We start from the raw sequence: 13,346 nt of genomic DNA, 5'->3' as shown, positions 1-13,346 counted from the left end.
GGATTCATTACTTTTAAGTATGAACGTTTGACGAATTTCTGTTACATTTGTGGCCTGCTTGGCCACACTGATCGTTTTTGTGAACAAAGGTTTATTACCCCGGCACAGAATGTTTCATTTGAATGAGGAGAGTGGCTTAAGGCGCCAATGCGCAGGGGTCCTGAGCAACAGGGCTCGGAATGGCTTCGGGAGCCGGGTGGTCGGATGGGACTTCAACAACAGCTACAAGTGGTTAAGTAGAGGGTGTTGGAGGATATCACAAATGTAAAGGTTGTGAATGCTCAAACCAGTTCCCAGAGGTGTCAAGTGGTGGATGAAGTTCAAGCTATGGAAGTAGCTTCAAATGTGGAACAGGAAAACACTATATTGGAGTTTGTGGATGATCGTAAACGTAGGAGGGTAATGGTGAGCCGGTGGTGGTTGAGGGGGTAAAGGTAACTAAAGATACGTCTATTTCCTTTGATGTTCAGGATGCAGGTGTTTTTTCTATTAATGATATGGCGAGGCCTGAAGATTAGGTCCGCCGAACCATATGAGTTGTCTTAGTTGGAACTGCTGAGGGTTAGGCAATCCTCGTGCAGTTCGGTCTTTGGGAGAGGTTCTGAGGGCTTATAAGCCAGATGTGGTCTTTCTCATGGAAACTCTTGTGGAGGTTCAGAAGATTGAATCGGTTCGTCGTAAGTTTGGTTATGCATGCAGTTTTAGTGTGAATTATAGAGGTAGAAGTGGCGGTCTTGTTGTTTTGTGGAAGGCTTCTATTGAAGCTTCGGTGAACTCGTATTCGGATCACCATATTGAAATCCAAATACGTGATTCACCGATGGGGGATTGGAGATTGGTTGGATTTTATGGATTTGTAGACAGGAATCGACAGAGAGAGTCGTGGAGTTTGCTTAATTCAATTACTTCTGTATCTGTCCTTCATTGGGTGATTCTCGGAGACTTTAATTGTATTCTAAAGTAGGAGGGAAAGAAAGGAGGTCAGTTGTATCCTAACTATTTAATGCAAGCATTTAAGGATGCTATTTTCTCAAATGGGCTGGAAGAGTTACAGATGGAGGGAGAAGCATTTACTTGGGAAAGGAGTAGGGGGACAAATTTTTGGATTCAGGAAAAATTGGATCATGCATTTGCTTCTCGAGAGTGGATTGATCGACATTTCGCTTACAAGCTGACGACGCTCCTGAGTAATTATTCTGATCATTTACCCATTCATCTGTAGTTTAAATCTCATGTTGGGGAGATTAGGAAACGTCGTTTTCGGTTTGAGCAAGCATGGTTGCAAGAGGAAGGGTTCGTGGATATGGTTCGGAGAGTGTGGAGGGCTTGTGGTAGTAGCTGATAGGGGTCAAAAACCCCTATCTTTGGGTACGGTTTTAGGACGGGTTTTAGCGTTATTTAGTTAATAAGCGAGCAATTCTCGCATTTAAATGCTTTTGTGTGAGTTAGTTAGAAATTGGAAACGTTTTATTTACTTTTCGTTGTTTAGGCTCGTTTTATGATCAATTTAGGCAAATACGGCCAAAATGGCATGCATATTATAATTCCGTTATCTTTTGAAGCTAATTGATCCGTCAAAAGTCGCACCAAACAAAGCGTTTGCTCAAATAAGCGATTGGCGGGTCAATTTATCCCTTGGACTAATGTTGTTTGGAGTTTATGTGCGTGTGCAGGTTAAAACATGATCAATTTCAGGCAAAAATCGAGTATCGGGGACCCCCGGTAGTCGCTCGGTGAATTGAGCATCGGCGCGCAGCCCGAGCGCGGCTCGGCGAGCCGCCCAGGCACTGCCCAGGCACCACCCACGCACTGCCCAGGCACCGCCCAGGCACTGCCCAGGCACCGCCAAGGCACCGCCCAGGCACTGCCCAGGCACTGTGCCTGCTCGCCGAGCAGGCCGCCAGAGGCCTGCTCGCCGAGCAGCTCGCCCTGCTCGGCGAGCAGACCTGCGGGAATTGGTCAAAAAGACCAATTCTGCCCCCACGAAGCCACGATGGACCCCACGACTTCCTACATCAACGGGGACACGAAAATAGGTCAAAAAGAGGGCCGAGCCGCGTCTATAAATAGGGTTTTTCCAATGTAAATTAGATATCTTTCGTTTTTGTAAATTATTTTAGCTTTCCCCTTGTAATTCCTCTTCATCTTCTCCATCTTCCTCAACATCCATTGAAGCTCCTTCAAAGCTTTCTACCGAGGAATTACCAAGGTCCGTCCTTAAGATCAAGTCGCCGGCTGCAGAGTAAACAGGTTCCCTGAAAGGGATTTTTGTATCTCCTTTTATCTTTCCATGTTTGTACTCTTTGATACAGTTGCCGAACTTGACTTATTGTATCTTGTGACAATTATCTTCGTCTTTAATAATAATTTAGCTCTTGTTTTGTTCTATGATTATTTGTCTAATCTCTGTCTCATGCTTTATTCAATTGGTTTAACTCATTCAAAAGCCCCAAAATCTAGTAGGCACATATTGCGAGCTGAATCTGACCTAGTCAGAGCCTAGGAGATTGACAACCTCTTAGTTGATTAAGCGCCAATTTACTGAGCCTTAGACCTAGTTTCGGCCTTAGGGAATCACGCGCTAGGAACCTCAGGAGGGTAAGTAGGGTTAATCGCCTTGAATACAAGTGACTCAGATTAGGTTTTTATTCATTAGACTTGATAATCTATCTTTATTATTATCGTTCATACCATGTTCCTTCGAATAGTTTCATTAATGAAAGATCAATTAGGGGTAGAGTAACTCAGTTAGGCTTAGAATAACTTAGCTAGAATTAGATAATTTAGTTAGAATTAGATAACTTAGCTAGGATTAGCATAATTCAACCTAGGAGTAGATTAATTAAACAAACCAAACTCAAAACCCCCTAAGCCTAGATAACATCCGAGACCGAGTAGCTTGATACTTGCAGAAATAAATCCTGTGGACGATAACCTGGACTTAAACCAGAAATTTATTACTTGATAACGACGAGGTACACTTATCCCTTAGTGAGGTTTCGCAGAAACCGCATCAGTAGCTCCATTTTATCTAAACTTACTGCCACCGCTGATTCGATGGAGCAATGGGGAGTGGGTTGGCAAGGCAGATTCACTCGTCGGATAGTAGGGTGTAAAAAAGGCTTGCTACGCTCCGTAGTGCAGAAGATACTGAGGGGGTTAGAGCATATTTTGAGGTCAAAAGAAGTTTAGATCAACTGTTGAGAATGAAAGAGGATTATTGGAGGCAGAGGGCAAAGGCATTTTGGTTGAAATGGGGGATCAAAATTCTAAATTTTTTCATGCCTGTATTAAGGCTAGGAAAAAGAGCAATCAGCTATCTCAAATTAAGGATGATCATGGTGTTACCTATACTGACCCTACAGGAATAGGTACTATAATCCTAACTTATTTTGAGAATTTATTTTCTCCTTCAGTTCCTTTGTGCTCATCTTCTTCTTCTCCTCATTCTGATGTGATGGAAGTTATTGAGAATTTGGTTACGAGCGATATGAATGAGCAGCTTATCGCTCCATTTTCCTTTGAGGAATTTTGTTCTGATGTATTCCAAATGCACCCGGATAAATCTCCTGGTCCCAATGGACTTAATCCGGGGTTTTTCCAGCATTTTTGGCCCGATATTGGAATGGATGTTTATTTGGTTTGTACGGAGTGGCTGAATTATGGTCAATTTCCAGTGCATTTAAACGACACTATTATTGTGTTAATTCCTAAGGTGGACAAGCCTGAAAAGATGACAGATTTGAGGCATATCTCTTTGTGTAACGTTTTGTACAAAATTGTAGCCAATGTGTTAGCCAATCGGTTGAAAGTGATACTACCTGAGATTATATCGAATACTCAATCTGCTTTTGTCCCAGGGAGGTCAATTGTTGACAGTGTTTAGCTTGCATTTGAGGCAATTCACTACATGAAAAGGAAGAATAGAGGAAATCAGGGGCAAGTGGCGTTAAAGATTGATATTAGTAAAGCCTATGACAGAGTTGATTGGGGATTTCTGAAGTCTGTAATGGTAAGAATGGGGTTTGATGCGATTTGGGTTGATTGGATAATGATGTGTGTTGGATCAGTTAAGTATTCAGTCTCTATCAATGGGGAGTTTATTGGTCCTATTATTCCACAAAGGGGCCTAAGGCAAGGTGATCCGCTATCACCTTATTTATTTATGTTATGTGCTGAGGTACTATCTAGATTAATTAAGAAAGCGGAACATGCCAATTTACTACACGGCTGTCGTGTTGCAAGGCATGCACCTAGCATATCTCACCTGTTTTTCGCCGATGAGAGCTTTCTCTTTTTAATGAATCTGTTGAAGAGTGTCGTGTGGTTCAAGATATTCTGACGGATTATGAGCCAACATCTGGTCAGGCAGTGAATTTGCAAAAATCTGGAAACTTCTTTAGTAGCAATGTGGCTGATGATGCCCGTGATTAGGTATGCAATTTATTAAATGTGCATTCCCCTCTGAATATTGGGCGATATTTAGGGCTCCCTTCTTTAATTGCGAGGTCTAAGACCAGTATTTTTGGTTTTCTTAAGGACAGGTTCCGTAAAAGATTTGGTAGTTGGAATTTCAAATTTCTTTCAATGGCTAGTAGGGATGTACTTTTAAAATTTGTTGCCTAGGCATTGCCTTCATTTTGTATGAGCACATTTCTTTTACCTAAAGCCACTTGTGAGGAGTTGCAGAGAATGATGAATTCATTCTGGTGGGGTACGAAGAGTGGTGGGGGTAGATGTATGCATTGGTTTAGTTGGTACAAACTGTGTCAGGCTAAGGAATATGGAGGGTTAGGATTTCGGGATCTTAGAGAATTTAATATCTCCCTTTTAGGTAAACAAGGGTGGAAGTTAATTTCAAAACCACATATTATGGTGAGTCAGGTTCTCAAAGCTAAATATTTTAAGAATGATTCATTTTTTACCTCCAAATTAGGCAATAATCCTAGTTATGTTTGGAGGAGTGTGTGAGAGGCTAAGTCGGTTCTCCGGAAAGGCTTGCTGTGGAAGATTGGAGATGGGGCTGATGTATCTGTGTGGAATGACCTATGGATTAAGGATTGTATGGATTTTAAGGTCCAATCCCCTATCATTGTGGGGTTTGAGAACCTCCGGGTGTCAGATTTAATGGTTGATGATATGCGTGTATGGGATAGGGGAAGGATTGACGGTGTGTTAAATCCGGGTGAAGTTGAGGAAGTGTGCAAAATTGTTTTACCATATCATGCTCAGCGAGACTGTTTGATTTGGAACTGGACTAAGGATGGGGTTTACACCTCTAAGTCTGGGTATAAGTGTTTGCAAGAAGCACGAGTGAAGAGTGGAGGGTGGGTGCATGAAAGAGGCTATGGAATATGGCTACTCTGCCTAAGTTTAAGCTTTTCCTTTGGCGGCTATGTGTACATTGCTTGCCAACCCGATGTCGTCTCAACGGAAGAAATATTGGTGTTCCCTTAACATGTGTTTTATGTTTGCAGGCTTATGAAGAAGATGAGCATTTGTTCTTCTAGTGTTTATTTGCTGATACCTGCTGGCGAGTGGCGAATGTGACTGAAAATGCCTATCAAGCTGATACAGTTAGTGATTGGTTCTTGCGGCTCTGTGTTAATGGGTCGGAGGAGTCTGTCACTCGGGCTGCTGTTGTATTGTGGACGATTTGGTCCGCTCGAAATAATGTTTTATGGAATGGAGGTGCAGCAATAGCCACCGCTGCTGTTCATGCTTCGATTCAATATATTCAAGATTGGCGACAGTTCAATATGATGGATTCTCAATCGGTCCGACCTGCTGTTTCTGCTCCAATTCGATGGCGACGTTCGGCTTCTGGTGTTCTTAAATGTAACTCTGACGCCTCATTGTTTACACAGGAGAAACGCTACAGTTCCGGGGCTGTTATTCGTCGGTCAGATGGTTAGTTCGTGGCGTTACGGTCTTCGCACGACGTGGGGATTGTACCTGCGAGTTTGGCGGAAGCCGTTGGGCTAAGACACTCACTTGTGTGGCTAAGCTCCCTTAATTATGATCGTGTTGAATTTGGGGGTGGATGCTAAAGCTGTAACGGACAGTCTACTCTCGTCTAAGATTGATATGTCTGAGTTTGGAACTGTTATAAGTGATTGTAGACGTATTATCGCTCAAAAGCCTAATTTTCGGGTTTCATTTATTCCAAGATTAGCGAATGAGGTGGCTCATGTTGTAGTTAAACACTTGCTTTTTCCGTCCCTAGTTGGTTAGAGCACGCGTTATGTAATGATCATTTTCATTAATTCAAGTTAACATTTGATTCAAAAAAAAAAACTTATTAGTCCTTATATTTTGACAAAATACACTGTTTAGTCTCTGTATTTTAAAAAACACACGGTATGGTCCCTAACATTTTTCTCGATTAACTGTTTAGTCCATAAAGTTTTTCTCGGTGAACTGTTTAGTCACTACCGTTAGACTTCAATGAAGATTCTGTTAGTCAATTTGGATTAGCAGAAACATCTTTCGTCATCACTGAAGCAGTTGACAGTAAACATGAGTTGAGAATATAGAGAAAATTAAACTCACCATTGAGAGTAAGAGGATTTCCACCTCCAATTCTAACAGGAAGAGTAAGCGAGGGAGATTTGAGTCGATTTCTACCTTCAATTCAAACAGGAAGAGTGAGCATGAGTGATTCGATTATGGGTTAGGGATTCAATCCTTTCTCCATTTTTTTATGAGCGCGAGTTGTGAGAGAAAGACATAGAAGTGTGAATTGCTTTTGACTGATAAATAGTAAAGTGTAATTTAGTCATTTCTGAATTCATAAACGGTAAAAAATCTAACAAACAGATGGAAGGACTAAACAATTCATTGAGAAAAAGGTTAGAGATCTTACTATGTGTTTTTGAAAATACAGGGACTAAACATTATGTTTTGTCAAAATATAGAAACTAATAAATTAATTACCCTTAAATTTATAATATTTTTTTTGTTTTCTTTATTGATTCTTAACCGTGAATTAAATGAGATAGGTATGAGATGCACAAAGTATACCCGTTAAGACAGATACGGGTAGTTAAAAAATAAACGGATAAAAATTTATGATTGACATTATACATAGGTATTCTGCTCATTGCCATCCTTAAAGTTAAAGGATCTCTTTGAAAATGTAGGGATCAATTAAAGTTTTTGGACAAATTCAGAGGCAAATGATATATTAATGGAAAATAAAAGTATCAAACAGTAATTGATATGTTCTAGAGGGTTCCAACATAAGACAATGAAAACGGGCTTTGGCTGCAACAGATAACCAATCTCTAAAGGCACTATTTGAATTGAAGGTAACAAACATTTAACGCTTCTCATCCACAATCCAACTCTCCCTTCTTAAACCCTAGTTTCTGCAGCCGTCTCATTTCCTCAGGTCAGCTTCTTACACACTTATCCTTCTTCTTTTATGGCATTCAATTAACGGTATTAAGATAGAACTAGAATCGATTGATTGATGTTTGTCATTTCATTTCTATCTTCTTCGTTGTCCGTGTTTTCTGGAATGAGCTAATTGGCTACTGTTAGCTCCTTTCTTCTTTTTAGCTTCGTTTATTGGTAATTTGTCGTATAATTGAATAATTTTTCAGATAATGTTTGAGGATAGTGAAGGTTAATCTTTTAGTTTATCTTCGTTTGAAAATTTATTCTGCGGTTTAAGTCACGGACGCTGGGGGCTTTTGATTTTTCAGTGGGTAATTAATCTATTTTGGGAAGTGAATGTATTGAGGACTGAAAATCCGATGTAGTTGTTTGAAATTGCTGGAATTCAGACATTTGAATCTGTATAATATTGTTTACATTATAAAGAGTAAACTGAAATTGAAGTGTTATGCGGTTTAAGTCACGGACGCTGGGGGCTTTTGATTTTTCAGTGGGTAATTAATCTATTTTGGAAAGTGAATGTATTGAGTACTGAAAATCCTTTGTAGTTGTTTGAAATTGCTGGAATTCAGACATTTGAATCTGTACAATGTTGTTTACATTATAAAGAGTAAACTTAAATTGAAGTGAACCCATTTTGGCTCTTTCTTAGAAGAATTTTAACTCGAATTTGAAGTAAACATCTTAATTTCTTGTTGTTATGAGGATTCTTTCCACCTGAAATTTGTATTTGTTTCTTTACCAGCTGTCAAATAGAAAATGGCATCAACCTTTAGTGGAATGTCTTCAGTTGGATCATTGGCTGCTCCAAATGGCATGGATAAGAGACTTGCGTCTTCTTCAAACAGGTTTTCATCTTTTGCCTCCATTTCTGGCGGCTCATTAGGTAGAAAACAGAATGTGGGTTCTCGTAGATTGCGTTCTACCAAGATTAGCGCCATGGCCAAGGAATTGCATTTCAACAAGGATGGATCAGCAATTAAAAGATTGCAAGTGAGTTTGAATTCTGATAAATTTATTTTTGGCTAATTAGATGGGCTTTTTCTATTTTTTTCCTTTTGTTATGCCTTATGAGCTATTGTCTATTGCTGCAGAATGGTGTGAACAAGCTTGCAGATTTAGTTGGGGTCACCCTTGGACCTAAAGGGCGGAATGTTGTTCTCGAGAGCAAATATGGCTCTCCTAAAATTGTGAATGATGGTGTTACTGTTGCTAAGGAGGTATGCTGGTTCTTTTTCATACTAAGGCTGTGTTCTCTGTATAATTTGAAGCTGTAGATAGATAAGAGTTCTGCACAGGAAGCATATCAAATTATTTAGTGGTTGTTCATCCTACACTAGTAGATAGATAAGAGTTCTGCACAGGAAGCATATCAAATTATTTAGTGGTTGTTCATTTCTTACAAAGATTTGTTTCATACATATATATTTTTTTGTTATTATCTAAAAATGCAAAATCTTGCTTAAGATTATTTACTGAGTACTTCACCTGAGAGTTGCAGGTTGAATTGGAGGATCCAGTTGAGAACATTGGTGCCAAATTAGTGAGACAGGCAGCTGCCAAGACAAACGACTTGGCTGGTGATGGAACCACAACATCTGTTGTTCTTGCTCAGGGCCTTATTGCTGAAGGTGTCAAGGTCTGTAGGATGAGTTTTTCTATCTTCTACATGACGATCTTAATAATATGTTTGTGTTAGCTGTTGTTTCATATTCTTATTACTGCCTAATTTCACTCTTCAGGTTGTGGCTGCTGGTGCAAATCCTGTATTGATTACTAGGGGTATTGAGAAGACCACAAAGGCTCTAGTGGCTGAACTTAAGTCAATATCAAAAGATGTAATATGGACCTGCTTAATAGATTTCCATCATTGATTTGATTTTGATGTTTTCTTGTTTAATTTATGTGGAAGGGGTTGAGTGACAGTAGTTGGGATTGCAGGTTGAAGACAGTGAGCTCGCAGATGTTGCAGCTGTTAGTGCAGGCAACAATTATGAAGTAGGTCAAATGATAGCTGAAGCCATGAGTAAAGTGGGGCGGAAGGGAGTCGTAACCCTTGAAGAGGGAAAAAGTGCAGAGAACAGCCTCTATGTTGTTGAGGGAATGCAATTTGATCGTGGATATATCTCACCTTACTTTGTCACTGACAGTGAAAAAATGTCAGTTGAGTATGAGAACTGCAAGGTATGCTATCCATAACACTCATTTTCTTAATTATTATTTTGTTAATTTCTAATAAACGGTGCATATTATGGTTGCAGTTACTTCTTGTGGATAAAAAAATAACAAATGCAAGGGATCTCGTTAACGTTTTGGAAGATGCAATCAGAAGCGGATACCCGATACTCATTATTGCTGAAGATATTGAGCAGGAAGCCTTAGCAACACTAGTTGTGAATAAGCTTAGAGGTGCTTTGAAGATTGCTGCTCTTAAAGCTCCTGGTTTTGGAGAGCGCAAGAGCCAGTACCTTGAGGATATAGCCATTTTAACCGGCGGTTAGTGCAAATGCTACTATCTCCTGTCAATTTTGTCTTACGTTTTCTCTGCTTTCTTTCTCCTTGTCAGAATTATTCTCATTTATTCTGTTTATTGAGCCCCTTCACTATTATAGGGCCAAACATTGAAACGTTTGTTCAACATGCTTACAGGGACTGTTGTTAGAGAAGAGGTAGGACTTGCCTTGGACAAAGTTGGCAAAGAGGTTCTGGGCAATGCTTCTAAAGTGGTCCTTACTAAGGATATTACGACCATTGTTGGAGATGGAAGCACCCAAGAAGCAGTAAACAAGAGAGTTGCACAAATAAAAAATCTTATCGAGGTATGAGAGTTTCAGAAATTTATATTTCAATACGCAATCATCATGTCATGTTTCTCCTCCTGAATTGAGTGTCGATGACTGATTTCATTTTTGCAGGCTGCTGATCAAGACTATGAGAAGGAAAAACTGAATGAGAGAATTGCAAAACTGTCTGGTGGTGTTGCTGTCATACAGGTAGATAATTTGATTCCGAATGAATATTCTTAGACGGAATTTTGTTGCGCACATTTCTTTCTTAAAATACGTTTCCCTCAAATTTTGAAGGTTGGAGCACAAACTGAGACTGAACTTAAAGAAAAGAAATTGAGAGTTGAAGATGCACTTAATGCAACCAAGGTAATTTAATAGTAATGTAATGCTATTTTATCCGTTTATTTTGTGTCCAAAAAAGGTTGTTGTGGCCTCATTGTAGTTTAAACTTGATCATTCTCAGGCAGCTGTTGAAGAAGGCATTGTTGTTGGTGGAGGATGCACTCTGTTGAGACTCGCATCAAAGGTGGATGCTATCAAAGCCACCCTTGAAAATGACGAAGAAAGGGTAATAATGTGTGGGATAACATAAATTCAAGCTTGCATAAAAATGCCGTATAAGTTATTTGATCATGCTAGCTTGTCAAGGTAATAATTTACATAAACTTGTGTTTCTCATATATATATATTTGCTGGTCACAGGTTGGGGCAGATATTGTGAAGAGAGCTCTAAGTTACCCATTGAAATTAATTGCAAAGAATGCTGGTGTTAACGGAAGTGTGGTCAGTGAGAAGGTACGTAATACTGCAATCATTTACACAACGACTTGCTTAGATTTCATATTGTTTGCTGCTGAGATTGTCAATTTCATTTGAACATAACAGGTGCTGTCCAGTGACAATCCCAAATATGGATACAATGCTGCTACTGGAAAATATGAAGATCTAATGGCTGCTGGTATTATCGATCCAACAAAGGTGAGTGTTAACTAAACTTTTTTTCCTTGTATTGTATTTTATGTTGTCAATAAATAACAACAGAATCTGGTGAAAGCAAGTTTGCAAATTTACCATGGTTGAAATTAACTATATGACGGCAAGCGAAGCATGGTTTTGAGAACTGACGAAAACTTGGTTGAAGATAATAATATTGTCGGTAGAAATTTTGAATGCTCGGAAGCGTTATTTGTTTAACACCAGAGGTGAATTGTATGTCAGGTGGTTAGATGTTGCCTGGAGCATGCATCATCTGTAGCAAAGACTTTCTTGATGTCTGATTGTGTAGTTGTTGAGATCAAGGAGCCAGAAGCAGCACCGGCCGCCAATCCAATGGACAATTCAGGTGTGTATCTTTAGGACTCTTACTCTGCCCTTGTGTTGTTTTGATTGTTACTGAAAATTGGTGATATTGCAACAGGATACGGTTACTGAGCTCCATCGAGGGAGGAATGAGGTGAGCCACGAATAAAGACGAGAGTTGAATCACATAATTTTTGTAAATTTAAGTAATCAACGAAATGGTATGGCTAGGAAATATATAGATGAATTCTGATGAGGATAGCTTTACTTAGAATGCGGCATTATCCTGCAATCAAGTTTGTGAAATTTTAATTATTAGCCATTTTAAGCTCCAGTCCTCCTTTTTCTTTTGCTAGCAATTGATTATCAGTAACCCATGGTAAAACCAGTTTCTGCGTAAAACAGAGAAGGGGTGAGGTTGCCGCCTGTCAAGTGACGCCGAGAGGCGTACCCCTTAGGCAGGGGCAAAATTAGAGCTGTAATCGAGCTGAGCCGAGCCGAGCTTTGACCTGCTCAAGTTCGGCTCGCTATAAAATTAACGAGCTCGAGCTTGCTATAAAATTAACGAGCTCGAGCCTGAGCCGAGCTTTGACTTTGCTCGAACCAACCTTCGAGCTTGTTTCGAGCCTAAAATCCTTTTTGGACTTGGTTCATTAAGAAAATTATCTAACCATGAATTATTGTGAGTAATGTTAATTATATTTGTGAAATTTGCTCACAAATAACTCTTTAATTGTGTACATAAGCAAGCTCACAAGCAAAGTTCGTGAATAAATAAATAAGATGCTTACAAATAATGTGTATTACTCATTTATTATGTTGTGAACGAATTCATCTAATAGCAAATGAAATAATATTAAGTTTAGATATTTGTGAACTAATATAAAACTATATAGTTTTCTACAAAATTAAAATTTGTTCATAAATGTTCTCATTGAGTCTGTTCACGACCTTTTGAGCAGAGTTTTGGCCTGTTCAAATATGGCTTGTTTATGAACCGAGTCAGTAAATTGTGCTCACGAGCGGTTCGTTGACAAATCTTGCCGAAGCGGCTCGGCTCATTTACAGCCTTCTAGATGCTTCAAATCTTATTGGCATAAAGCTCAATTCGGCCCTTTCGGCCCTTGATATATACTACACCGTAAATCAATTGGGTCCTGATCTCCTAAAATCAGCAAATCACCTATATCCTTTACCCAAACCACCAATTGGATAGCTGAGATGGCAGATTTTATTCTGTTAATTATCCTCGTACTAGCCTATTCATAATTTCAAATAATACTTTTTTAAGTAAATTTAATTTTTTTACATATAATATAATTAGGTAAATATAATGGCCCTGTTTGGTAAAGAGCGTTTTACGTGTCAAAAATACCAAATATACAAATAATTATGAATTTTTAGAAAGTTCATGGACAGTTGAAATTTAGAATACTGAATGCAATTGAACAATATAAAAGGGTGATTTACAATTTTGAAAGTTAGGGGACAATTGAAGGCTTATTAGAATCCTAAGATGGAGATTCAAAGCATCTTGAGGCTTAGATTTAATAAATTTAAATTTAATAAGTTTATATCTAACGGTGAATGAGCAAATTCATTTGCATGTATGTGAAAATCCTGATACAACATATATATCAAGTCTATACTCTAATATTTAAATATTAGTATAATTAAAAAGAACTGCACCAATCATAATACATTGTATATATCAATCTACCAAATAAAAAAATAAAAAATTATTCAAATATAAAACTAAAAATCTAAAAATTCACATAAACCACAAATAGGGATGTGAATCCCTGTAGGGGAGCGCAATCCCCATCCCGTCCCATCCCCGCTTTTGAGGGAATTTTC

At 38.9% G+C, this 13,346-nt stretch overlaps 1 protein-coding gene across 1 annotated transcript; it reads left to right on the top strand.

Moving 5' to 3' along the window:
- Positions 1 to 7,249: 7,249 nt before the first annotated feature.
- Positions 7,250 to 11,823, top strand: LOC136232815 (ruBisCO large subunit-binding protein subunit beta, chloroplastic). Its single transcript, XM_066022238.1, has 15 exons — positions 7,250 to 7,393; positions 8,147 to 8,394; positions 8,496 to 8,621; positions 8,903 to 9,040; positions 9,144 to 9,239; positions 9,343 to 9,585; positions 9,663 to 9,897; positions 10,051 to 10,220; positions 10,317 to 10,394; positions 10,485 to 10,556; positions 10,654 to 10,758; positions 10,893 to 10,985; positions 11,076 to 11,168; positions 11,409 to 11,532; positions 11,608 to 11,823. The coding sequence occupies exons 2-15, from the start codon at positions 8,161 to 8,163 to the stop codon at positions 11,619 to 11,621; spliced, it is 1,821 nt and encodes a 606-aa protein (XP_065878310.1). The 5' UTR covers positions 7,250 to 7,393; positions 8,147 to 8,160; the 3' UTR covers positions 11,622 to 11,823.
- Positions 11,824 to 13,346: the final 1,523 nt, after the last annotated feature.

Source organism: Euphorbia lathyris, chromosome 6 (assembly GCF_963576675.1).
Source record: "Euphorbia lathyris chromosome 6, ddEupLath1.1, whole genome shotgun sequence".
Classification (NCBI taxonomy): Eukaryota; Viridiplantae; Streptophyta; class Magnoliopsida; order Malpighiales; family Euphorbiaceae; genus Euphorbia; species Euphorbia lathyris.
This window is presented reverse-complemented; position numbering and strand designations above follow the sequence as displayed.

Bases quoted from the DNA above. Each gene is read 5' to 3' on its own strand.
- LOC136232815 (XM_066022238.1), top strand. From the start codon at position 8,161: ATGGCATCAACCTTTAGTGGAATGTCTTCAGTTGGATCATTGGCTGCT. The intron at 9,586-9,662 runs GTATGCTATCCA...TTATGGTTGCAG, and splicing joins TTGAGTATGAGAACTGCAAG to TTACTTCTTGTGGATAAAAA. The intron at 9,898-10,050 runs GTTAGTGCAAAT...ACATGCTTACAG, and splicing joins TATAGCCATTTTAACCGGCG to GGACTGTTGTTAGAGAAGAG.